This window comes from Nomascus leucogenys, chromosome 22a (genome assembly GCF_006542625.1).
Source record: "Nomascus leucogenys isolate Asia chromosome 22a, Asia_NLE_v1, whole genome shotgun sequence".
NCBI classification, from domain to species: Eukaryota; Metazoa; Chordata; class Mammalia; order Primates; family Hylobatidae; genus Nomascus; species Nomascus leucogenys.
This window is the reverse complement of record NC_044402.1, coordinates 11,174,484-11,198,924: the sequence shown is the minus strand read 5'-3', so window position 1 is coordinate 11,198,924 and position 24,441 is coordinate 11,174,484. Positions and strand designations below refer to the sequence as shown.

The window sequence follows — 24,441 nt, the reverse complement described above, 5'->3', positions numbered from 1 at the left end:
TATCTCTGGGGTCACCGTGTCTTCATGGCCAGGCTGGGCACAGGTCAGCTGAGAGTGGAGCTGTGTTTGAATGGAAGGAACGAGGGTGGACGTCGAAGCCAACCTGCCTGGTTCAGAATCCTGGCTCAGCTTGGCACTTATCAGCAGTGGCGGTGAGGCCTGGGGAATGAGCTTCGCCTCCCTGTACTTCCGTTTCCTCATATCTAAAATTGAGGGAGTAATGGGACCCGCCTCAGTGGGTGTTCATGTGGATTCCACGTGCTCTTAAGCATAAAGAACAGAGCAGCTAAGATGGCCATCATCTATGTTACTGGGCATCCGGGAGTGAGGGAAGGAGAGGCAGATTTGCTTAAGTACAAGGAAGGCGGAGGAAGGTAGTAAGGCATCAGCCATGTGGCACAGTATTATGAGATTGACCGGTTTTCTTATGTCGCCCTCAAATTTCCCTCCTTACCTGCTTCCTATGATTCTTGAGAGTCAAGAGGACGGGAGCTGTGGAATGTGTTAGTCATCTACTGCTACAGAGTAAATAGCCCATGATTATCTCATGGAATTCCTGAGGGTCAGGAATCCAGGAGGGGCTAAGGTGGGTGGTTCCAGCTCGAGGTCTCTCTTGAGCCTGCTGTCAAGCTGTTGGCCAGGGCAATCCCAGAAGGCTCACTCATGAGGCTGTTTGTAGAAGGTCTCGGTTCCTCCTTATGTGGGCTACTCACAGGGATGCTCAAATGTGACTTAGAGAGAGAGAGAGAGAGAGAGAGAGAGAGAGAGACAGAGGTTTGTTTGTTTAGTGTCCAGGACCAAGAGAGGATATAGAGAGAAAGCACAAAAGAGAGAGAGAAAAAAAGAGAAAGACGGAGAGAGAGATAGAGACAGAGACACAGATGGTTGTTTAATGTCCAGGACCAAGAGAGAGACAAAAGAGAGAAAGCACAAAAGAGAGGGGAAAAAAGAAAGACAGAGAGAGTGAGGGACAGAGAGAGAGGGACACAGAGAGAGAACCCATGGCAGAAGCAGTAGTCTTTTTTTTTTTTTTTTTTTCGAGACAGAGTCTCACTCTGTCGCCCAGGGTGGAGTGCAGTGGCGTGATCTCAGCTCACTGCAGGCTCTGCCTCCCGGGTTCACGCCATTCTCCTGCCTCATCCTCCTGAGTAGCTGGGACTACAGGCACCTGCCACCACGCCTGGCTAATTTTTTGTATTTTTAGTAGAGACGGGGTTTCACTGTGTTAGCCAGGATGGTCTCGATCTCCTGACCTCGTGATCTGCCCGCCTTGGCCTCCCAAAGTGCTGAGATTACAGGTCTGAGCCACCACACCTGGCCAGAAGCATCAGTCTTTTTATAACCCAATCTCAGAAATGACACCCCACCCCTTCTGCCTTGGAAGGAAGTCACTAAGTCCAGTCCAATGTGAGGGGAGGTAATTAAGCTCTATCTCTTCAAGGAAGTGGTATCAGACATTTGTGGACACATTTGTAAAATGACCAGAACGTTAGAACCTTAGAATCCAGCAGAGTAATTGCTCTCATAGTAGATTATTAATGTTTTAAAAAATGGATGGACTAGCTGAAGGAATAAATGAACGAGAGAGTGAGCAGGATATTTCTGTCTCATTTCATGTACAGAAAAGGCACTGAGGCTCAGAGCAATTAGGACATGTGTGAGGTTGTCTAGGCAGTAAGGGGTGGGGGCTGGCCTGGTTTGCCAGAACTCTGAGATGCAGCATGCAGCGTGCAGCAGTTCTGAAATGGAAGCCGGGGATGGCAAGCTACAGCAGCCACTCCCTCCCAGAGGGAGAACTGACCCAACACCAAGGAGGAATGGATGACTCAGCAGCCCTCAAAACAGAGTCAGGAGTTCTCCCTGCTCTGGCCAAACCCTCTGCAGGCACCTCTTATCCATACAGGGACACAGCCAAAGGCCTGGCTGTGCTGAAGGAAATTTGCAAATCCTGCCTCAAATCTGCAGCCAGTATCTCCCCCAGCAGCCACCAAACCAGGCCAGCACAAACCCAGCCAGAGAGCAGCATGGGTGTCGGGCAAAAATAGGCTATTGACTCCATTCTTTTCTAACAGAGACCAGAGTCCTCTGGCCTTCCACAGAGAAGGCGGGGCCTTCCAGGGTTCTCTGGATCTGCTGGTGTCAGTCAGTATCTATTTCTTCTTCCTAAGAATTCTTTTTTTTTTTTTTTTGAGATGGAGTTTTTGCTCTGTTGCCCAGGCTGGAGCGCAATGGCGCAATCTCGGCTCACTGAAACTTCTGTCTTCTGAGTTCAAGGAATTCTCCTGCCTCAGCCTCCCGAGTAGCTGGGATTACAGTCACCCACCACCACACAGGGCTAATTTTTGTATTTTTAGTAGAGACAAGGTTTCACCATGTTGGCCAGGCTGGTCTCAAACTCTTGACCTCAGGTGATCCACCTTCCTCAACCTCCCAAAGTGCTAGGATTACCGGCGTGAGCCACTGAGCCCAGCCTCCTAAGAATTCTTAAAGGAGCTACGGTTGACAAAAGAGGTTCAGAGAGGTAAAGTAATGGCCCTAAAGTCACCCAGCAAGTAGATGTGGCAAAGCCATGTTGCAAAAGAAGCCCTGGTGGGTGACACTCTTTGGATGGCCTCTGCCTCTCTGGAAGGCACCAGCATTGGTTTCTCTCTGCCTCACCTTCCCACGCAGATGGGCATGCTTGTGCCTGGGCTCCTGCTGGTCCCTCTGGTTATGCCCCAGAAGCACACTCTTCCCTATCTGCAGTCCCAGCCCATGTGTGGATACAACCCATTTCCTAGGGTGTTCCTTAGCCCACTGCACCAAGTCAGCATTTAGGAATCAAGAGTGGCACCACAAAGGCAATAGCTGTGAAGACCACAAGCAGCATCACAGTGATCGAGCTTGCAGAATTCCAGTGTCTGATGGACACTGTGAGTACCAAGATGACTCCAATCCAGGGACAGTGAGAGTCACTATTCCTTGGACTATAAGCATCCACTTGTCCCAGGTCCCAGGCTGAGCATTCGATGTGAATCTTTAGTCTCTTCACTTTTGAGACAGGCACTACAGCCACACTCACACAGGTCCCAAAGGCCAATGCCACCCCTACCTCTGCCATCTCCACTCCTGCATTCCACCAGATTCCCTGACCTTTAGAAATAGTCTCCTGGAGGCCAGTCCTGCTGGCTCAAGCCTGTAATTCCAGCTCTTTGAGAGGCTGAGGTGGGCGGATTACCTGAGGTCAAAAGTTTGAGATCAGCCTGGCCAATATAGTGAAACCTTGTCTCTACCAAAAATACAAAAATTAGCCAGGTGTGGTGGCAGTCACCTGTAATCCCAGCCACTTGGGAGGCTGAGGCAGGAGAATTGCTTGAACCCAGGAAGTAGAGATTGCAGCGAACTGAGATCATGCCACTGCACTCCAGCCTGGGCAACAGAGTGAGACTCCATCTCAAAAAAAACAAAAGAAAGAAAAGAAAAGAAATAGTCCCCTGGAACCCCTGGCCCCGACCTCCCAAAAGCCAGAATGAACTTTCAATCTCACCATAGGCTGACCCCCTGTGTCCATTTTAAGTCAGAGGACCATACCCATCCACAGTCAAAGGAGAGGGTGGTGACTGATGTGGACAAAGCTGCCATTCAGCTGAGACCCCAATCAGTAAAGAAAATCTTTCCCTACACAGATCCACAGACAACCAAAGCCTTAAAAAGGCATCAACCCTAAAGCCTGTGAAAGTGTCATTTTCTCTCCTGTGTTCAAGAATGGAAATGCCTTCCTTCATTTTTAAAGGAGCAGGGGATGGTGCTGAGAGTCTGGATTTGGCATTGGATTGGTCTTCCCTAAGCTCCAACAGCTCCTGCATTTAACAGCTAGGGGTATGTTTGCAAATCACATGATTAGACATAGGAAGCTTTTTCCTCCTTCCTAACTCCCCTTCCTGGAGGTTGACACAGACCAAAGCTTGGTAAGAAAACTTAGGATAAAAGAAGGGGCAGAGGCTGGGCAAGGTGGCTCATGCCTGTAGTCCCAGCACTTTGAGAGGCCAAGGTGGGTGGATCAATTGAGCCCAGGTGACTGAGACCAGCCTGGGCAACATGGTGAAACCATGTCTCTGCAAAAAATTACAAAAATTAGCTGGGCGTGGTGGTGCACCTGTAATCCCAACTACTCTGGAGGCTGAGGTGGGAGGATCACTTGAGCCCAGGATGTTGAAGCTGCAAATGAGGTGAGACTGCACCACTGCACTCCAGCTTGGGCTACAGAGTGAGTCCCTATCTCAAAAAAAAAAACAAAAAAAAAACGAGAGCAGAGATTTTTTTCAACATTATCAGAGATGGGAGCTATACAAGCTATACAAAGAGAGGAGACAGTCAGCCATGGCAATGTCAAAATATTCGTTAGCCAGTACGTGTTCTGCCTAGGGAATTTTCCACACCTACTGGGAGGTATGGGGAAAGGAGGCAGGGTGTAGCAGGATCAAGGTGCAGTGGGGAATGCAGAGTACAGGAAAGCAATCCCCAGATGGCCTTGGCCGGCCCCGCTCTCCTTCCTCCAGCTCTTAGCTCTCAGGTTAACTGTAGAATGTGCTAAGAATGCAGTGAGTGCCCTGAGACAAGGAGAAAATATCAGGAACAATCTGAGCTTTGTCTTCATTCCTCCTAAAACTTGTTTTCTGCCATCCAAGTGACTTCCGGGGTGTAAAACCCAGGGAGGGGTGTTTTTTGAGGCCCCTTAGCTGTGGTGCAAAGTGAGGCACATGCAAATGAGACTCCATCTGCCCAGGCAGCTTTCCTGAGCCTTGGGGGACTGGTTCATCACGGATCCTAGGCTTCTGTTGATTCTTGCTGCCTATATCTGTAATGAAGTTGGTTTGCGTGGCTTGCATAGTATTCTGTCACATCAAACTCATACTCTAGCAACTGGGTTTGTGTAAACCCTCCTCCCAGATCCAGGAAACTAAACAGAAATTAGCAAGATGTTTAAAGTCCTCTCTGAGGAGCGAGGCAGGTGCACAGTGTTGGGGACGTGTTGGGAGTCCTCCCCCCAGATTGATAACGAGTGCATGGGACTCTGCTTCCCAGAGAGAAGAAAGAGAAGATTTCAATCGGGAAGGGGTTCCCTGCAATTTCAAGTAGGGCAGGATGGAGTTGAGAGGTGGGATGGAAGCAATGAAATTAACTTGCATTTCAAACCTCTGGGGGCAATGCATAGGCTGGAAGCTATAATGTGTTCACTATTCTGGACTCCATATGCATCTGATCACTTCACAGCTGCTTAAGGAGATTGTCCAGGGGTCGGCTAACTAGGCCACTGGCCAAACCCAGCCCCAAAACAGACAGCTTTTATATATTTCACAAGCTAAGCTTCATACATTTTTAAAAGATTATGAGGAAGAGGGAAGAAAAGAAGAAAGACGAAGAGGAGTGGGGGGAGAAGAGGAGACAGAGATCATATGTGGCCATCAAAGTCTGAAGCACTTATTATTTGGCCTATTACAGAAAAAGTTTGCAGACCCCTGTAATGTAGGCCCTGCTCCCTTCCATTAAGGCCACTGTCCCAAAACTGCAGAGACAGTGTCACCCTGAGAGTGGGAGCATTATTTGTTTTGCTCGTTGCTGGATGCCCAGTGCCTAGGATCATGCCTGGCACATAAAATCACTCTTTCAATATTTGTGGAATAAAGGAAAAAATAAATGAATGAACAATGTATAGAAAAGCACTTGGTAACCTATAAAGTCCAAGTATAGGACAAATAAAAATACATACTTTATTTATTTATTTATTTATTTATTTTTGAGATGGAGTCTTGCTCTGTTGCCCAGCCTGGAGTACAGTGGTACTGTCTCAGCCCACTGCCACCTCTGCCTCCTGGGTTCAAGACAGTCTCCTGCCTCAGCCTCCTGAGTAGCTGGGACTACAGGCATGTGCCATCATGCCTGGCTAATTTTTTTTCTATTTTTATTAGAGATGGGGTTTCACCATGTTGGCTAGGCTGGTCTTGAACCCCTGACCTCAGGTGATCCGCCTGCCTTGGCCTCCCAAAGTGCTGGGATTACAGGCATGAGCCACTGCGCCCGGCCTACATACTATTTTAAATCCATTGCACCTGTTCTTATTCTGGAGGGGATGCTGAACTCTGCCCTTGGACAAGGCCCTCATTGTGTTTTGGGAGAGCCTGGCTTGAAGCCACATCATGCAGAGGCAGGGCAGGTACCTAAGAAGCAGAGCTTCTCAGGCTTTCTGGTGCACACAAATTACCTGGGGTTATTATTAGTATCCAAATTATAAATTAGTATGCCTGGGCTGGGCCCCAAGAATTAGCATTTCTAACAAGCTCCTCTGTGTTGCTACAGCTACTGTTCCCTGAATCACACTTGCCATACAGTAAGGATGTCAAAGCTCTCTTCCTCAAAGGCAGGAGCATCTCCTCAAACCCTAGTATCCTCCTCATTTCCTCTTTGCTTCCTTTTGTCGGGCTCCAAAAAACAGTAGGAATGCCCTGGATTCTGATGAGAGAATATTCTCAAGGGATTGCTGACTCGGGAGGCAAACAGACTCCAGCGATCCTGCAGCCCATGGGCTGGTGGGGAGATGACCCGCAGGGGGCCATTCCAAAAAGGAAGAGCAGTGGACCTGGAAGAGTACGATTTGGCCTTAGTGTTGCTTCACTTTTCTGTCTTAATTGCTCTGTGGTTTCATCTGGCCATGGGAGTCCACAATGACATGCGCCATCCTTGTATGAATGGTGCTTGCAGAACCGAAGGAAGGGCCTGTACCGATGCCTGGGGCAAAGCAAACCAATGAAGACTTGTAAGAGCCCAGAAAAGAGGCTGGGAGAAAGTCAGGAATGGGGTACATGTGGCCTTGGGGTATCTGCCTGGAGCTCCAGGTGACCAGCGGCACCCAGAACAATTATTGACCCTCTGCAGGTCCTCCAAAGCATCCTCAGTAGGACCTGCAGAAGGTCAAAAATATTCTGCTTTCACGTTGGATGGAGGTTAAGACTAAGTCAGCTCAGCTGTAAAGAAAATGATGCTCTTCCCTTTGAAAACTGGCACAAGACAAGGATGCCCTGTCTCACCACTCCTATTCAACATGGCATTGGAAGTTCTGGCCAGGGCAATCAGGCAAGAGAAAGAAATAAAGGGTATTCAATTAGGAAAAGAGGAAGTCAAGCCTCTATTTGCAGACGACATGATTGTATATTTAGAAAACCCCATTGTCTCAGCCCAAAATCTCCTTCAGCCAATGAGCAATTTCAGCAAAGTCTCAGGATACAAAATCAATGTGCAAAAATCACAAGCATTCCTATGCAACAATAACAGACAAACGGAGAGCCAAATCATGAGTGAGCTCCCATTCACAATTGCTACAAAGAGAATAAAATACCTAGGAATCCAACTTACAAGGGATGTGAAGGACCTCTTCAAGGAGAACTACAAACCACTGCTCAACGAAATAAAAGAGGACACAAACAAATGGAAGAACATTCCATGCTCATGGATAATAAGAATCAATATCATGAAAATGACCATACTGCCCAAAGTAATTTATAGATGCAATGCTATCTCCATCAAGCTACCATTGACTTTCTTCACAGAATTGGAAAAAATGACTTTAAATTTCATATGGAACAAAAAAAGAGCCTGCATAGCCAAGATGATCCTAAGCAAAAAGAACAAAGCTGGAGGCATCACACTACCTGACTTCAAACTATACTACAAAGCTACAGTAACCAAAACAGTATGGTACTGGTACCAAAACAGATATATAGACCAATGGAACAGAACAGAGTCCTCAGAAGTAGCACCACACATCTACAACCATCTGATCTTTGACAAACCTGATAAAAACTAGCAATGGGAAAAGGGTTCCCTATTTAATAAATGGTGCTTGGAAAACTGGCTAGCCATATGTAGAAAGCTGAAGCTGGGTCCCTTTCTTACACCTTATACAAAAATTAACTCAAGATGGATTAAAGACTTAAATGTAAGACCTAAAACCATAAAAACCCTAGAAGAAAACTTAGGCAATACCATTCAGGACATAGGCATAGGCAAAGACTTCATGACTAAAACACCAAAAGCAATGGCACCAAAGCCAAAATTGACAAATGGGATCTAATTAAACTAAAGAGCTTCTGCACAGTAAAAGGAACTATCATCAGAGTGAACAGGTAACCTATAGAATGGGAGAAAATTTTTGCAATCTATCCATCTGACAAAGGGCTAATATCCAGAATCTACAAATAACTTAGACAAATTTACAAGAAAAAAACAATCCCATCAAAGTGGGCAAAGGATATGAACAGACACTTCTCAAAAGAAGACATTTATGCAGCCAACAGACGTACGAAAAAATGCTCATCATCACTGGTCCTTAGAGAAATGCAAATCAAAACCACAATGAGATACCATCTCACCCCAGTTAGAATGGTGATCATTAAAAAGTCAGGAAACAACAGATGCTGGAGAGTACATGGAGAAATAGAAATGCTTTTACACTGTTGGTGGGAGTGTAAATTAGTTCAACCATCGTGGAAGACAGTGTGGTGATTCCTCAAGGATCTAGAACTAGAATTACCATTTGACCCAGCAATCCCGTTACTGGGTATATACCCAAAGGATAATAAATCATGCTACTATAAAGACACACGCACATGTATGTTTATTGTGGCACCATTCACAATAGCAAAGACTTGGAACCAACCCAAATGTCCATCAATAATAGACTGGATAAAGAAAATGTGGTGCATATACACCATGGAATACTATGCAGCCATAAAAAGGGATGAGTTCATGTCCTTTTCAGGGACATGGATGAAGCTGGAAACCATCATTCTCAGCAAACTAATACAGAAACAGGAAACCAAATACCACATGTTCCCACTCATAAGTGGGAGATGAACAATGAGAACATATGGACACAGGGAGGGGAACATCACACACTGGGGCCCGTTGGGGGTTGGGGGCTGGCGGAGGGATAGCATTAGGAGAAGTACCTAATGTAAATGATGAGTTGATGGGTGCAGCAAACCAACATGGCACATGTAAACCTATGTAACAAACCTGCAGGTTGTGCACATGTACCCCACAACTTAAAGTATAATTTAAAAAAAGAAAGAAAGAAGGAAAATGATGCTCTGAGGCCAGAGAACTTGAGAACACTCAGGCAATGCTCTGAGACAAGATGACTAGTCATCCCCAGTGTCCACTCTCTTTGTCTCTCTCATGGTAATGGAACTCTGAATTTTTAGCTGGGAGTTGGCTACCTAGAATCTTGACTGCACTGCACAACCCCCTTGGTAGCTATGTGTGGCCATGGGACAAAACTCCAGCCAACAGAACCCAAGTGGAAATAACAGGCAATGTTCAAGGCATTCCTTTCAAAAGAAAGGGTGTGCCCTTCCCTTCCCCTGTGGCCCTTTCTATGGACTGGAAGGTGGACATAGCACTGAGCCATCTTAGCCCAGACAAACAGACGTGGAGGCGCAGCTGAGCAACCAGACAGGAGGATGTGGTTTCTGACAACGTGGAGCCACCATATCAACCCACTGCCTCCAACGGGACCTGCAGGAGAGGGAAATGAACTTCAGTCTCATTTTAGCCACTATTTCTTTAGGATTCTGTGTAACTTAAACATATGTATTGGCCAGGTACAGTGGCTCACACCTATAATTCCAGCACTTTGGGAGGCTGAGGTGGGAGGATCTCTTGAGGCTAGGATTTCAAGACTAGCCTGGACAACACAATGAAATGCTGTCTTTACAAAAAAAAAAAAATTTTTTTAAATTAGCCAGGCATGGTGTTGTGCGCCTGTGGTTCCAGCTACTCAGAAGGCTGAGGCGGCAGGATATCTTGAGTCCAGGAGTCAGTCTTCAGTGAGCAATGAGCAATGATTGCACCACTGCATTCCAGCCTGGGTGACAAAGCGAGTCTCTCTCTCTCTCTCTTTCTCTCTCTCTCTCTCTATATATATATATGTGTGTATATATATGTATATATGTGTATATATATGTATATATATATACACAAAATATATATAATATATAAAAAATGTATATGTGCATAAGTATATATGTATATACATACACACACACACATATATATAGAGAGAGAGATATATAAAGAGACACACACACACACATATTCAATTCTGAAACTGGGAGCCTGAAAGTCATTTAAGGAAGATGGGCCCAGACAGTTACTGGCCATCTTAGTGCCTTACAGCCAACAAATATGTAAGTACTCTAAAGAAGCAGCACTATCATAACAGACAAACAAAAAATCCTGTCCTCGTAGAGTGTACATTTAATCTAATTTCATTTCGTCTTGATTACCACTCTGTCAGGGAATATTACCTTGCATCTTAGACACGAGGAAATTAAGCCGTAGAGATTTCCCATGATTTGTTTGAAGTGAGTCAGTTGGTGAGTCAGACATCAGAGATTCAAGCCAGTCAGCTCATGCCAGAGCTAGAACCTCACCACTGGTCTAGTGGCCTCCAAAGCATGCCCTCTAGAGAGGCCTGTCAGGGCTATCCCGGATGGGGACTGTGACCATGAGGAATCAAGAGGAAGGATTTTTTTTTTTTTTTTGAGACAGAGTCTCGCTGTGTTGCCCAGGCTGGAGTGCAGTGGCGTGATCTTGGCTCACAGTAACCTCTGCCTCCTGGGTTCAAGCGATTCTCCTGCCTCAGCCTCCCAAGTAGCTGGGTTACAGGCATGCGCCATGATGTCCGGCTAATTTTTTTTTTTTTTTTGTATTTTTAGTAAAGATGGGGTTTCGCCATGTTGGCCAAGCTGGTCATGGACTCCTGACCTCAGGTGGTCTGCCCACGTCAGCCTCCCAAGGTGCTGGGATTACCAGCATGAGCCACTGGTCCTGGCCAGGAGTTTTTTTTTTTTCTTTTTCATGAGCCAAAGAAACACCCTAGACCAGCTAAGAGAGAGGCCCAAGGATACCTGAAGGCTGGGGAGGAGGGACAACCACTTTTTGGGGTGAACCAATCACAGAGGCTCAGCAGGACAGCGGCCAAGGCTGAGGAGGCCCCCACAGAGAAACAGAGTCTGAGGACAAGGGGTTCCTCACACCACCTGTGCTCCCCGAAAGCTCCCCTCCTCACCCCTCTCTAGGTGCCCTACTCTCTGGGGTTGGTGAAGGGGTGCCCAAAATGCAAACCGATGCACAGAAAAATAGAGTCCTGTATTTTAAAAATATATCTAGGTTTGTACATGGACATTCATATCACACAAGACACACAGACACACATGCAGCCACACACACACACACACAGACACCAAAGAAAAGTGCCTTAGAAATACACCAAAATGTGGCCGGGCGCAGTGGCTCATGCCTGTAATCCCAGCACTTTGGGGGGCTGAGGTGGGCAGATCATGAGGTCAGGAGTTCGAGACCAGTCTGACCAACATGGTGAAACCCCATCTCTACGAAAAATACAAAAATTAGCTGGGCATGGTGGTGTGTGCCCATAGTCCCAGCTACTCGGGAGGCTGAGGCAGAAAGTTGCTTGAACCCGGGAGTCAGAGGTTGCAGTGAGCTGAGATCACGCCACTGCACTCCAGCCTCGGCAACAAAGCAAGACTCCGTCTCAAAATAAAAATAAAAAATAAAAAGAAATAAAAAAGAAATACACCAAAATGTTAGCTGGGGTCCTCTCTGGGTAGTAAAGTGCCGGGGGATCTTTTCCAAAGTCCTTCTTCACATTCTCTGAGTTTTTCCATGTTCTTCAATGAGTATTGAATAAGCAGATAAAAACTAATATAACAAAGGATTTTTTGCGTGTGTTTGTTTGACCTTGGGAGGAAGAAATTAGAGCTATTCCCATAACCAGGTTATTTGAGTGGGTCTAACAAGCCCATGTTACCAGAAATTATCACCTGGTCATTTCCAGTCCGAGAACAGAACACTTGGTTGTCCTGGCATTTCCCAAGCAGGGGGAGGAGTTCTCTGCAGGAATAAATAAGCCTCAGCATTCATGAAAATCCATCACTCCACACAGACGGCTTCGGAATCCACCAGCTGCATCCAGCTCCCTGAGGCAGGTAATCCATGATGTTTTACGTCCTGGGAGCGGAGGAATCCGTTTTTCCAGGAGAGTTTTAGGCAGCAGCCTGGAGTGTGCAGAGTGTGAGGGCTAAGCAGAGGCCAGGAGGAGGTGTGCTCAGGTGTTAGGGGCCAGGGGTCTGTTCTCGGCTGCCGCTGATTCCCTGTGCCTTTTTTAGAGGCATCCTCTGTGTCTGGGTTTTCACACCTGCAAAGGGTGGAGGTGCCCTGGGGCCTCTATGGTCACTTCTGCCTTGATACTTACAGATTCTGATTCGAGTCAGCTGTGCATCTGACCCTCAGGGAAGAGGTGCTGTCCCCTTGCCTGGAGCAGAGTGCAGCTCTCAGAACATGTGGCAGATGTGATTATTGCAGCAGGTATCTCTGAGCAGAGGCCACAGGCCTCACCATGATTTCAGGGTCTCCATGGGGCTGCCTCAGGGGCTCCACTTCTCCAAAAGGACCCCTGGCCAAGTCAACAGATGGGCTGTGTCTCTGTCCAGCAACAGAAAAGACAAACTGCTGGGAAACAGCCCGCCCTCCAACTCGCCCAAACAGAAAAGACAAGCCTTTGCCCCTGCAATAATTCTGGAGAAAAATATTGTCTAACATTTATCCAGAGAAATGGTTGCATCAGCCTGAGGGTAAATAGTTGAAGCAAACAAGCTGCCTCTGTCCCTGGGCTTGGCCAAAGCCATTTCCACTGGCCTCCCCTCCTTCCCCTCCTTCCCCTCCTTCCCCTCCTTCTCCTCCTTCTCCTCCTTCCCCTCCTTCCCCTCCTTCCCCTCCTTCCCTTCCTTCCCCCCTCTCTTCTCCTCTTCTTCTCCTCTCTCTACCTCTCTCCTCTCCCCTCCCTTCCACTCCGCTCTCTTCCCCGCTCTTCTCCCCAGCACCCAAGCTGCCCCTTTTCTCTTCTGAATTCTAGGACTGAGTGGGCGGAGGCTGAAGGTGAATAATCTTGTTTGCTGCGGTCACCGGCTTGGAACTCAGCCATTCCAAGGTCTCTTGTGCAGTAGCTCATGGCTCTTCTCTGGCTTGTAGTTTCAGGAAAGGGGTAGTATGGGAGGTGGTGACCCCTCGGTACATCTAATATGAACCAGGTGCCTTCATCATTTATCTCACCTGAGCCACTTAACAGGTTGTGCAGAGACGGAAACAGGTTCAGAGAGGTACAGTCACCTGCTTGCCACTACACAGCAATCAAAAGTGGCCAAAATAAAATCCCAGTCCAAGTCTGGGAGACTCCAAAGCCCTCTCTGCCTTCTCCCCACTAGGAGGCCCTTCCAGGCTTATGGTGGACACAGACACCACGTGGCAACCTGGTAGGGGCAGAAAAGAACACTTGCCTTTCTTTGGTCTTGCTGCCGACCATTATCAGGGCCATCTAGGGCTCCAGACACTGTACCAGGGACTTCCATTTCCCTCTCTCAGTCAACCCTCACTGCCACCCAGCATCACACTGTGGAGGCCTGCGGAGGCCACACCACGTGTCATCTAGAGGCTGGGAGAGTCACTGTGGCCTCTGCCTCTGCCCAGGGCTCCTTCATCCCTGGGTTCTACTTTGGTGGCAGTTGGGGGAATGGGGGAAGGGAGCCCCTGCTTTCTAATACCCTAGGATGAGGTCTGCTCACCAAGCAGGAGGAGAGGAGCAGGCATTCTGATTGGACTGACCCTTGGACCCCCCATCAGCTTACAGACCGAGGAGCCAGGCAAACCTGGCTGCCCACTGGGCTCCTTTACCTGTTTGCTGTATGACCCTGGGCAAGCCCCCTCACCGCTCTGTGCCTGGTTTTTCCACTGGAAGAAAATGGCAACAATTATGGTACTTACCTCAAAGGGTGAAAGGAAGCAGAGTGATGTGTGTCGGGTGCCCCAGAGAGCACCTACCTGAGGGAGGCTCCAAAGCTAGCAAGAGGCAGCAGAACAGGGACCAGGACGCAGGCCAGGCGGAGGGCAGTGGGAGGTGGTCGGGGCTCCATCTGGCCCTCTGAGACTTAAAGGATCTTTGCTTTGCAGAGTTGAGAATGGAGAGAATGTTACCTCTCCTGGCTCTGGGGCTTTTGTTGGCTGGGTTCTGCCCTGCTGTCCTCTGCCACCCTAACAGCCCACTTGACGAGGAAAATCCGACCCAGGAGAACCAAGACCGGGGGAAACATGTGGACCTCAGATTAGCCTCCACCAACGTGGACTTCGCTTTCAGCCTGTACAAGCAGTTAGTCCTGAAGGCCCCTGATAAGAATGTCATCTTCTCCCCATTGAGCATCTCCACCGTCTTGGCTTTCCTGTCTCTGGGGGCCCGTAATACCACCCTGACAGAGATTCTCAAAGGCCTCAAGTTCAACCTCACGGAGACTTCTGAGGCAGAAATTCACCAGAGCTTCCAGCACCTCCTGCACACCCTCAACCAGTCCAGTGACGAGCTGCAGCTGAGTATGGGAAATGCCATGTTCGTCAAAGAGCAGCTCAGTCTGCTGGACAGGTTCACGGAGGATGCCAAGAGGCTGTATGGCTCCGAGGCCTTTGCCACTGACTTTCAGGACTCAGCTGCGGCTAAGAAGCTCATCAACGACTACGTGAAGAATGGAACTAGGGGGAAAATCACAGATCTGATCAAGGACCTTGACTCGCAGACAATGATGGTCCTGGTGAATTACATCTTCTTTAAAGGTGAGTGCCTGGCCTGGGGTTCGGAAGAGGTGGATCTCAGGGCTGTTTCTGTCCTGAGTCAACAATGGCATTTTTAGGCAAACCACTGTATAGGAGAGTGCCCACGGCGTGGGGGCAGCATGAGCATCAAGGACCCGCCCTGCCCATAGGCATCGCCGTCTCCTGTGGGGTTTTTCCAAATTACAGTTTGTCCTTCCAAGACATAACTCAGTGGAGCCCATCAGCCCCTGGTCTGAGTCAGTATGTTGCTTTTCACTCTGATTTAAACTTGTCCGGCAAACAGAAAGAAGGAGCTCTCCTTTCAAACCACCCCAGGGAGTGTAGGAGCTACAACTCCCTCCTTGCAGGGGCGCTGCTAGACGGGGCCAGGAAGCCCCTCTGTCTGGATGCACCTGGGGCTCCTGCCCTGCACATGCGGGAGGAGCATGGTTCAGCCAGGGGCCTTGGTGTCTGGAGGTGGCCAGGTGGGGCTGGGGCCATCTTCACAGGGCAAGATAATCCCCAAGGAGCCTGGCCACTTCCAAGATTCTGTGATTATACTCTGCTATCATCTTTAATTATTTTAAAAAATGTGTCATTGACACATAACAAATGAAGGTGGAAACGGCATTGTTCCCATCTGGGGAAGGGTGGGCAGCATCCAAAACATGACCCTTTGCCAGATTCTAACTGGTCCAGTGCCCAGTCCCATTGATAGAAACTCAACCAATGCAAACCCCAGCCTGCAAGCTCTGAAGGGGCAGAGTGCAAGCAGGTGGCTTCCGCCTCCTGGAGCCCGCAGTCCAGATGGGGACAAAACAAGAGATAGGGACACAAAGAGTGATCACTGAGCCAGAGGGCGGAAAGGTGCTTAGGAGACATGAGCTGCTTGGAGGCACAGTCCTGCTTGGGGGCTGCTGGTTGATTCCTGGGCAAGCTGCTTCCCCTCCCGGATCTGGGTTTTCATCTGTAAATGAAGGTGTGGATCCAGATCTCCCTCTAAGACTATTCCATGCCTCACATGCCATCTGTTCTTTGAGTTTCCTGTGTTCTCCCCTCCTACCACCTAGCCCTGTGCTAGGACTCTCCCCTCCAGGACACAGTAGCCAGCCCAGCTTTCCCCTCCCCACCTGCCTCTAACAATGGGAAACAGGCAGGTGGTAAACAGGTGGGCAGTGGAGGTGGCCCCACGTCTCCAGCCTCCCCTGGAAGCTCCCACTCCCCTCATTGTTCAGTGCTCTGGTCCTCCTGGAGTGGAGACCTGCAGGGTCCTCTGTTGACCTCTGTTGACCTTCCTCTGTTGACCTCTCCTCACTCTCCAGGTGCCAGTTTTATTCCCTGCCTCAGCCTGGTTTACATACAGTGTATGTGATGGGGCTTGGTCACTGCTGGGGCTGCCCTGTGGAAGGTGGAGGGGGCCAAGCATGCATGAGCTTCAGGCTGAGACAGTCCCAGCTCAGAACCTTGGAGTGCTTGTTCCCTCCCTTTCTGCTCTTCCTCTTCTATTGCACCTGCTGGACCCATGAGCATGCAAGGATTGACTCACCCAGTGATGCTAGAACTATGTATTTAGCTGAAAGTAAGGGGGTGGGGGCATCCAACCAGGGGCAGAAGATGGGAATTCCAGAAAGGAAGGTTTCCCCTAGAAAACGGTTTTCATCTTTTCTCTTAAATCCAGATAGAATAAGAAGCGAAGGCCGTTACAGCAGAGAGAAGTCGAGTCAAGCAGAGATCAGATACTAAAGACACTAGTCTAACCAGACATTCGGGCCCTCAGTTGAACAGCTGAGGATGTCAGCAGATGTTAAGGAGGCAAAATTGGAAAACCTGGTGACTGGCAGACAGAAATGGGGGGAGATGGGAGCAGATGTGAGAAGATTTAAAAGCTTGTAGAGCCTGGGTGGTGATTTCATCCGCGAAACCTATCTCTCTCCCCATTCTGGCATACAAGGCAGCAGTCAGGGTCCCCAGAGGCAGCCCATCTTCCTGGCAGGGACTCACGCTGGAGATCTGGCCAGCTGAAAGGACCCAAAGGAGCCCGGTGCCCTGGGTAATATGGGAAGGTGCTCCATGGCACTACCCTCACATGGAGGCAAGAGAAGCACCTGAATGGCTGCTGCATTTGGTAACAGGGACACCTGTTCAGCTGAAATATCTCCTACCCTGAGATGGGTCCTTGCTCCAAGCGGTCTTTACAATTACATTTGTCCCCAGTCATTCCATGTTGGGAGGCTGCAGGGACCAGAGAAGCTGAGATGGTCTTTGGGGAGGGGAAAGGAAAGATGGACTGTTATTTTGGTCCTAGAAGGCCCAAAGGTGGGGAAGTGTCAAGAAGGAAGATGAGGGCATGAGAGAATGTAGGGCCACCCAGAAGCTGGCTCTCATTGCAATTACAGGAAGAAAAACCAAAATAAGGAAAGAAAGGAAAGAAGCTCCCACTTATTGAGCACCTACTCTCACCAGCCATTCACATGCAATACCTCGTTTAATCCTTGCAGCAGCTCTGAAAGGTGGATGGTGGTATTGCCATTTGTTAGGTAGGAGACATGAAGTCCAGAAAAGCAAGTAATTAAACATTCAAAGTTGACCTGGGCCCATTTGAAAATTCCTTTTGCTCCCTCATTTTAACCCCTAAAGTAAAGCCTTTTGTGACTTTATGAGCTTTTACCAAGCATCTCCTAAAACCAAGAATGCAGGTGAAAGATTGTGGAGCCCAAAATCTAGAGAAAGGATTGACAATTTTTTTCCATGAAGGGCCTAGTAGTATTTTAGGCTGTGTGGTCCGCATGAGGGCAGATTCTTCTTTTTGACTTCCTCCTCTGCATCTTCTTCATCTTCTCTTTCCTCTTCATTTTTTTAAGCCCCATTCTTAGCTTTAGGTACACACAAAAATAAGCTATGGCTGTATTGGCTTACAGGCTATAGTTTCCTGACCCCTGTTCTAGAGGAGGAAAATAATTGTACCCAACTAAATGCATGCAAATCATGGGCCTATGTAATGATTCCCAAAGAAAGAGTTTCATGGAATTTTCAACATTTTAAATATTTTACTCCATTCTTCCCTTGCTTGCGTAGTTTCTGATGAGAAGTCTGCTGTCGTTTTCATCCTTATTCCTTTTTAGATAAGGTGGAGTTTGCCTCCCTCTGCCCCTACCTCTACCTCTTTCAAGATTTTCTCTTTCTCTTTACTATGGTAAATAGGCCTTTAGTGAGAGGAGTTATGTCAGTCTGGCTAGGAGTCAGGCTGCATTTCATGTTTGTGATAGCTAGAGGTGCCAGAGGCAGTTTCATGGAATTTTATCTTTGCAACACTGAGAGCCTAGGCAGCCTCAGAGTCAGAACACCCACAGTTGAATCATTGGCCAGAGAGACACTGAATCCAGGGCAAGTCTTAGCTGGATGTTCATGGTCTGTAGAGGTGGACATGAGCTAGCTATGAGCTAAGGACCATAGCCAGCTCATGGCTTTTGTGATGTCCAACACCCCTACCCCGTAAGATGTCACAAGTGTCCCTAGGCTTTTATTCCCATGGTCTCTCCCGGCTCTGAGTTCTATCTTCTATTAAGGTTCTCCCTGTTCCTCCCCTCATTCACACTGATCAGCATCTCTTCTGTCTGCCCTCACCAACTCACATACAGAACCCAGTCTCTTTCCTCCTATTTCCACCCAAAGCCCTCCCACAAGCCACTATTATATGTTCACATCCCTGTAATGCCAGTGAGTAATAATTGCTAATGAGACATTTTTCCTTTTAAGGAACGAAGGCTGTCCCATTTCTCCTCAGGCACCGGCCTCCCACGTGTTGTCATGCCTCTTTCCCCTATTTTCCCTAAACCTTATTTCTCCCTTGCACTCCTTATTCCCAGGTTCCTATTGATTTCTCGTTTAGCACAAGGAACTAGGTCTTTCTTTCATGGCCCTTTTCCCAATGCAAGCCTGCTGGGCTCTCCTTCACCCACAATAACTTTTACTCTTGCCAAGCTACTTCTCTAAACCAAAGCAGGGTCACTCCTATGAGGGACTCTGGGTACTTCCACTGCTGGGGAAGCAGGGTCGAGGCAGGGCGACCCTTGCACTCACATGTTCTCCAACTGCTTGCTCCAACTTCAGCCAAATGGGAGATGCCCTTTGACCCCCAAGATACTCGTGCGTCAAGGTTCTACTTGAGCAAGAAAAAGTGGGTAATGGTGCCCATGATGAGTTTGCATCACCTGACTACACCTTACTTCCGGGACGAGGAGCTGTCCTGCACTGTGGTGGAGCTGAAGTACACAGGCAATGCCAGCGCACTCTTGATCCTCCCTGATCAAGACAAGATGGAGGAAGTGGAAGCCATGCTGCTCCCAGAGACGCTGAAGCGGTGGAGAGAGGCACTGGAGTCCAGGTGATTCTTCCCGGCCCCCCACGACCCCACATCTCTCCACGTCAAGGTCTCACCAATGTCCAGGGACAAGGGCACGGTGGTGGGAGAACTCATACAGGGGCAGGTGGAATTTACACTTACTTTGCCCTGTGCTGCCTGCATGGTTTTGGGCTTGATTTTGTTTTTTCTTCTTTAAGATGATGACATCAGACAGGACAAGGGGCTGAGGCTTCCTCTGACTCCAGCATGTTCTAAGTCATGAGAAATCTTCTGCACAGTCCCAAACACTCATGCATGGTTTCTCCTGGTCTCAATCTCTTGAAGGGAGAGAGAAACAGAAGGAATTGTGATTGGTTGAGGGCTGCAGCGAGATGGACTCTGAGAATCAGCTCTGCACTGGTGAACCACTATATTTATTCATTCGCTCAGCATTTGCTGCATGATTAATTGAGCACCTACTATGTGCCAGACACTAATTTGCACCCTGAGAGTAAATCAGCAAATAAAACACAAGATTCCCTGCCCTTCTGGAACTTACTTTATAATTGGAGAGGGGACAGGCAATAAATAAATATAACAAATAAGTTATGTGATATGGTAGAAGGTGAGAAATTGAGTAGGCAGATAGGAACTGAGTAGAGGAGGATGAAAGGATCAGGAAAACTGGAACTTGTGCTAGTTTGTGATTTTAAATAGAGTAGCCATTAGGTGATGTTTGAGCATCCATACAACAGAGGGGAGAGTTGGAGTCATGTTGGTATATTAGGGAAAAGCATTCCTGGCAGAGGGAACAGTCAGTGCAAAGCCTCTGAGGTGGAAGTGAGCTTGTTATGGTCAAGGAAGAGTGAGGCCACAGCAGCTGGAGCAGAGTGAGTGAGGAGAGAGTTGAGAGAGGTCAGGAGTCTCCAAAGGGGTGGAACAGCTTATGTAGGGCCACGTAGACCCCTAGAAAACCTTGCCCTTCCTCCTGTCTGTGAAATGGAGAGCCATCAGGAGGTTTGGAGGAGTGCTGCGATCCGAGTGTTGTTTTAAAAGACTAATCCTGGCTGCTGAGAGGAGAATAACTGTAGAGCGGGTGTGGAGTCAGTGACACCCGCAGGAACCAGGCACAGACATGAGGTGGGAGCCCACTGTGGCTGGGATCCAGGAGGGAGCATGCGTGTGATAAGTCATTGAGTTCTGGATAAATCTGAGGGTAGAGGAACGGGCTGGGACACATGGAATTGAGCTGACCAATTTCATGGGGACACAGTGAGGTGGAGCAGTAGTTCTGGGCCCAGACCCTGCAGTGGGCCCAGGGAGTGCATGTGGGCAGCTGTGTGGGGTAGAGAGGAAGGAGCACCAGCCTTGGGTTCAGACTGTGGTGGCTGGTGTGACCTGGAGCAGGTCGCTGCTCTTCTCTGGAGCTCAGCTACCTCCTGAAGAGAGAGGAGTGTCCTTTCCCCACCACCCCTGTTTTCACTGGGTGATTATGAGAATCCGGTGGGGTATTGCATGCTGAAGCCATAATACATCACCAAGGGTGAGGAAGCTGCTTCAACACTAACCTGAGGCTGCAACCCCTGCCCCAACCACTGTCCAGAAGGCCGGGCGCCTCTCGGGATTGCCTGACCCTCAGCCCCTCCTCACTCTAGATCCCAGGAGACCCCAGAATGTGGGGGTCCTACCCAACCCATCCATTTACTCCCAGACTCCTTCCTCCTTTAGCACCAAATAGCCACCAGGGAGCAGGCGCTCAGCAAATAGTTTTGAATGGAAAGAATTCTCCAAACACTTTTGGTTTACAAAATGCTGAAGAAATATGTGTCCACACACTCCTGGCCCACAGAGAATGCTCAATAGATACTTGTTGAATGAAGGATGGAATGAACGGACAAACATGAATGAATGAATAAAAATAGAAATAGGACCCCTTCCTCCTTCGTGGGACTCAGAGTTTAATGGAAGACACAGCCTCCTGTATAATTGTAAGACCAGGCAGACAGTGACAGGCATCTCAAGAGGGCTATAAACTAAGGGAGGGGGGAGTTCGCAGGTGGGAGGTGTGACCTGGGCCTCTAGGAGCTTGCTACCTGCTCTGTGCCAGCCCACACCTGGCTTGAAGGACAGTGCCCACCAGTGAGGCAAGATGGGAACCTCCAATTTATTGTTTCAGGATCCCCAAAGCTCTTCTAATACAATCAGACTCCTCAGAGGCACCCAGGCCCTTTTTGACCTGCCTCTGGCTCCTGGCCCACCTCATCCCTCACTACCTTCCACCCTGAAACACTGAGATCACCCATCGCCCTGTGGAACAACTCCTCCTGCTCCCGCCTTCTTCCAGGTTCTTCCACCTGCCTCCTGCCCACCTCTTCACCTAGGTAGCTCCTTTCCTGCCTTTGGGACTCAGCCTCAACACCACCTCCCACAGGAAGCCCTCCTGGTGCCCCCGTGAAGCAGGCTGCCATGCAGCCACTGCAGCTGGCCCAGCCCAGGCTCTCAACACACTCAGGGGTCCCTGCTGGTGTGAAGGTGATTCAACTGCATTGCAAGCTGCAGGGAAAGGGCAGGGCCAGGCTCGAGCAGGGCCACAACTCCAGGCTTGGTGTACTGCCTGGTCACTTTCACACTTGCAGATCTGAATGAATAATTAATGAATAAGAAGAGTAAAGACAGGGGTTAAGAAATTGAGGAACAGATTATTTATTTTCCAATCAGAAGGGGGTGACTGTAGAGGAAACCAAGGAAGACCATGCTGCGAGGTGGGAGGCAGGTAGGCAATGATCAGCAGAGGTTCAGATACTTTTTTTTTTTCTCATTTTCTAGACAGATAGATGAGCTCTACCTGCCAAAGTTTTCCATCTCGAGGGACTATAACCTGGAAGACATACTTCTCCACCTGGGCATTGAGGAAGCCTTCACCAGCAAGGCTGACCTGTCAGGGATCACAGGGGCCAGGAACCTAGCAGTCTCCCAGGTGAGTCTTTAGATTTGGGTCAATTCATCCTTTGTATCCGAACTTGAATTGGTGAAGGCCAGATGGACTTTTGGGTACTCTTGAACTTGGGTTAATGCACGTGCATTTCTCATTATGTACTCACCCTGCTTGGGACACCCCTAAGCCAAGGAGAGCTAGGTTACAGCCCAGCTCATCCTACCATGTTAGGGGTTGACCCTCTACAACATAATGTCACCCAGGCTTGGAATCGGAAAGCCATGGACACCATTCCACACTATACCATTTACTTCCCATGGGGGCAAACAATTAAAGTCCTCCACCCCCAGCTTTTCATGTGTAAAATGGTAGTGACAGTTCTTAGCTAGTATCCAGTGCCTGGCTGGACAGGTAATGCCAACAGGTAATAACAATGATTATCTGGCAATTGTAATGAAAATATGCTCAGAGTATGAGAGAAGACTACTTGGGACACTCAGCCTGTGTTACTAAAAGCAGAGGTGCCGAGGCAGGGTGGCCATGCAGCCCTTTGCTCTTGTCTGCCCTGTGTGCTCACACAGCACTGGGTTGAGGTCTGCACTCCACCTTTCAAACAGCAAAGTAACAGAGGGCTGTGTGTAGAGGAGCAGACCCGTATGGTTCAGGAATTCAAGGCCATGAAAGGTACTTGAAAGCCCCAAGGATGTTTAAGCTAGAGCAGGAGAGATGCTGAAAGCCATGCTGGCCTGGCTGAGGAGGTTCCTGCAGCAGCTGCTTGTGGTCAAGAGCTGCCAGGATGTTGCTTGGAAGAAAAATGCTTTACATTGCTCTTGCTCTTCTTCCCAACAGTAGTGGCTGTTTTGGGGGCAAAATAGACTCTCAACTCAGACAGAAAGGGATGCATATGAGGTGCTCTATTCTTTACCTCGATGGCTCTGGGCAAATCATACACAGCATCTGGGTCTCCATTTGCATATCTAGGCATCAGGACTGTGCAAAACTGGTTGGCAGGGGAGTTGGGAGGAGCAAACATTCAACAGCACAAAGACAGGCCAGTGCTAGGTGCTCAATGCACGTTAGTCCCCTTAGCGGCACACAGGCAGGTCGCTGACCTCCTGCTCATCTGTGTCTCCCGTGAGTAATGTTCTGCTGTCCCCACAGGTGGTCCATAACGCTGTGCTTGATGTGTCTGAGGAGGGCACAGAAGCATCTGCTGCCACAGCAGTCAAAATCACCCTCCTTTCCGCACTCGTGGACCCAAAGACCATTGTGCGTTTCAACAGGCCCTTCCTGATGATAATTGTCCCTACAGACACCCAGAACATCTACTTCATGAGCAAAGTCACCAATCCCAAGCAAACCTAGAGCTGGCCAGCAAGCAGTGGGGCTCTCAGTAAGGAGCTTGGAATGGAAGCTGGATGCTTGGGTCTGGGGGCACAGCCTGGCCCCTGTGCACCAAGAAGCCAGGGCATGTGTGGCCCTGTCTGCTCATCCTTGGAAGGTGACAGTGATTGCCTGTGTAGCTCCCACATGCACAGGGGCCCATGGACTCTTCAGTCTGGAGGGTCCTGGGCCTCCTGACAGCAATAAATAATTTCCTTGGACATGTTGCTTGTGCCTTTCTGTGCTGACTACCAGACTCTGCGCTCCGGAGGCTACCTGTGCCCCAAAGCCAAGCCCCCTGACCTCCCATGCAGGCTCAGCTCCACCCCAAGATCTGGGCTCCTTCGGCCTTCAGCTGCAGCAGCCTGCCCAGGACCACCTAAGCTTGTGGCCAAGCTCACCCAGACCTCAGGCCTAGGGCTGGGAGGGGACCCTGCTGCTCTAAGGCCAATTCCTGCCCCCCAGTCTTCTGGGTGCCCACTTTCAGTTTCCCTCTTTCCACTCCCAGGGCCCAGGCTCCACCTGGCTCTTTCCTAGCCCTGACCACATCTGGCACAACCCCCGGACTCCTCGCTCCTGCAGCTGGGCAGGGCTTTATCATGTGACATCCTTCTTCTGCCCTTTAGCACCCCCAGTTTGGGGGAAGTAGCTACTTTCTGGGTGTCCAGATGGAGCCCCTCAACTGCCTCATCAGTTCCTAGCCCTGGCTCTGTGAATGATCTCCCTCAACAACCAGAATGCAGGGCTGAGGACAAATGAGCCATCAGCGCACAACTGCAATAAAAGCAATCGTGTAGTCAGGCATTTAACCAAGGCTCCCAGGCACCTCACAATCTCTATCACAAAGGCATTTATGGTAATGTTGACAACAGCTCAATACTTGAGGTTTTGATGCCAGACAATCTGCTAAGATCTCTCCCTGAAATAACCAATTGAATCTTCCTCATGTCCCTATGAGATAAATGCTCTCAGCAGTCCCATTCTATGGCTGAGGAAACTGAGGTGCAGAGAGGCTTAGTAATTTTCCCAAGGCTACATAGCTAGTAATTATGCCTGTAGAATGTTATCCCAACACTCCTGACACCAG

The 24,441-nt window shown here is 48.9% G+C and overlaps 1 protein-coding gene across 3 annotated transcripts in view; it reads left to right on the top strand.

Moving 5' to 3' along the window:
* SERPINA3 (serpin family A member 3) overlaps positions 1 to 23,580 on the top strand; it is a 31,833-nt gene extending 8,253 nt beyond the window's left edge. The window contains exons 1-6 of one of the 3 annotated variants that reach the window (XM_030803735.1): positions 12,000 to 12,047; positions 12,974 to 13,048; positions 14,065 to 14,715; positions 18,805 to 19,078; positions 21,863 to 22,013; positions 23,133 to 23,580. In XM_030803735.1, the coding sequence (XP_030659595.1) occupies positions 14,073 to 14,715; positions 18,805 to 19,078; positions 21,863 to 22,013; positions 23,133 to 23,336 (1,272 nt within the window). In that variant the 5' untranslated portion in view covers positions 12,000 to 12,047; positions 12,974 to 13,048; positions 14,065 to 14,072 and the 3' untranslated portion in view covers positions 23,337 to 23,580. Of the gene's footprint in view, positions 1 to 11,896; positions 12,048 to 12,973; positions 13,049 to 14,064; positions 14,716 to 18,804; positions 19,079 to 21,862; positions 22,014 to 23,132 lie in introns of those variants that run through there. The other 2 variants (XM_030803733.1, XM_030803734.1) reach the window with 2 other exon arrangements.
* The last annotated feature ends 861 nt before the right edge of the window (positions 23,581 to 24,441 follow it).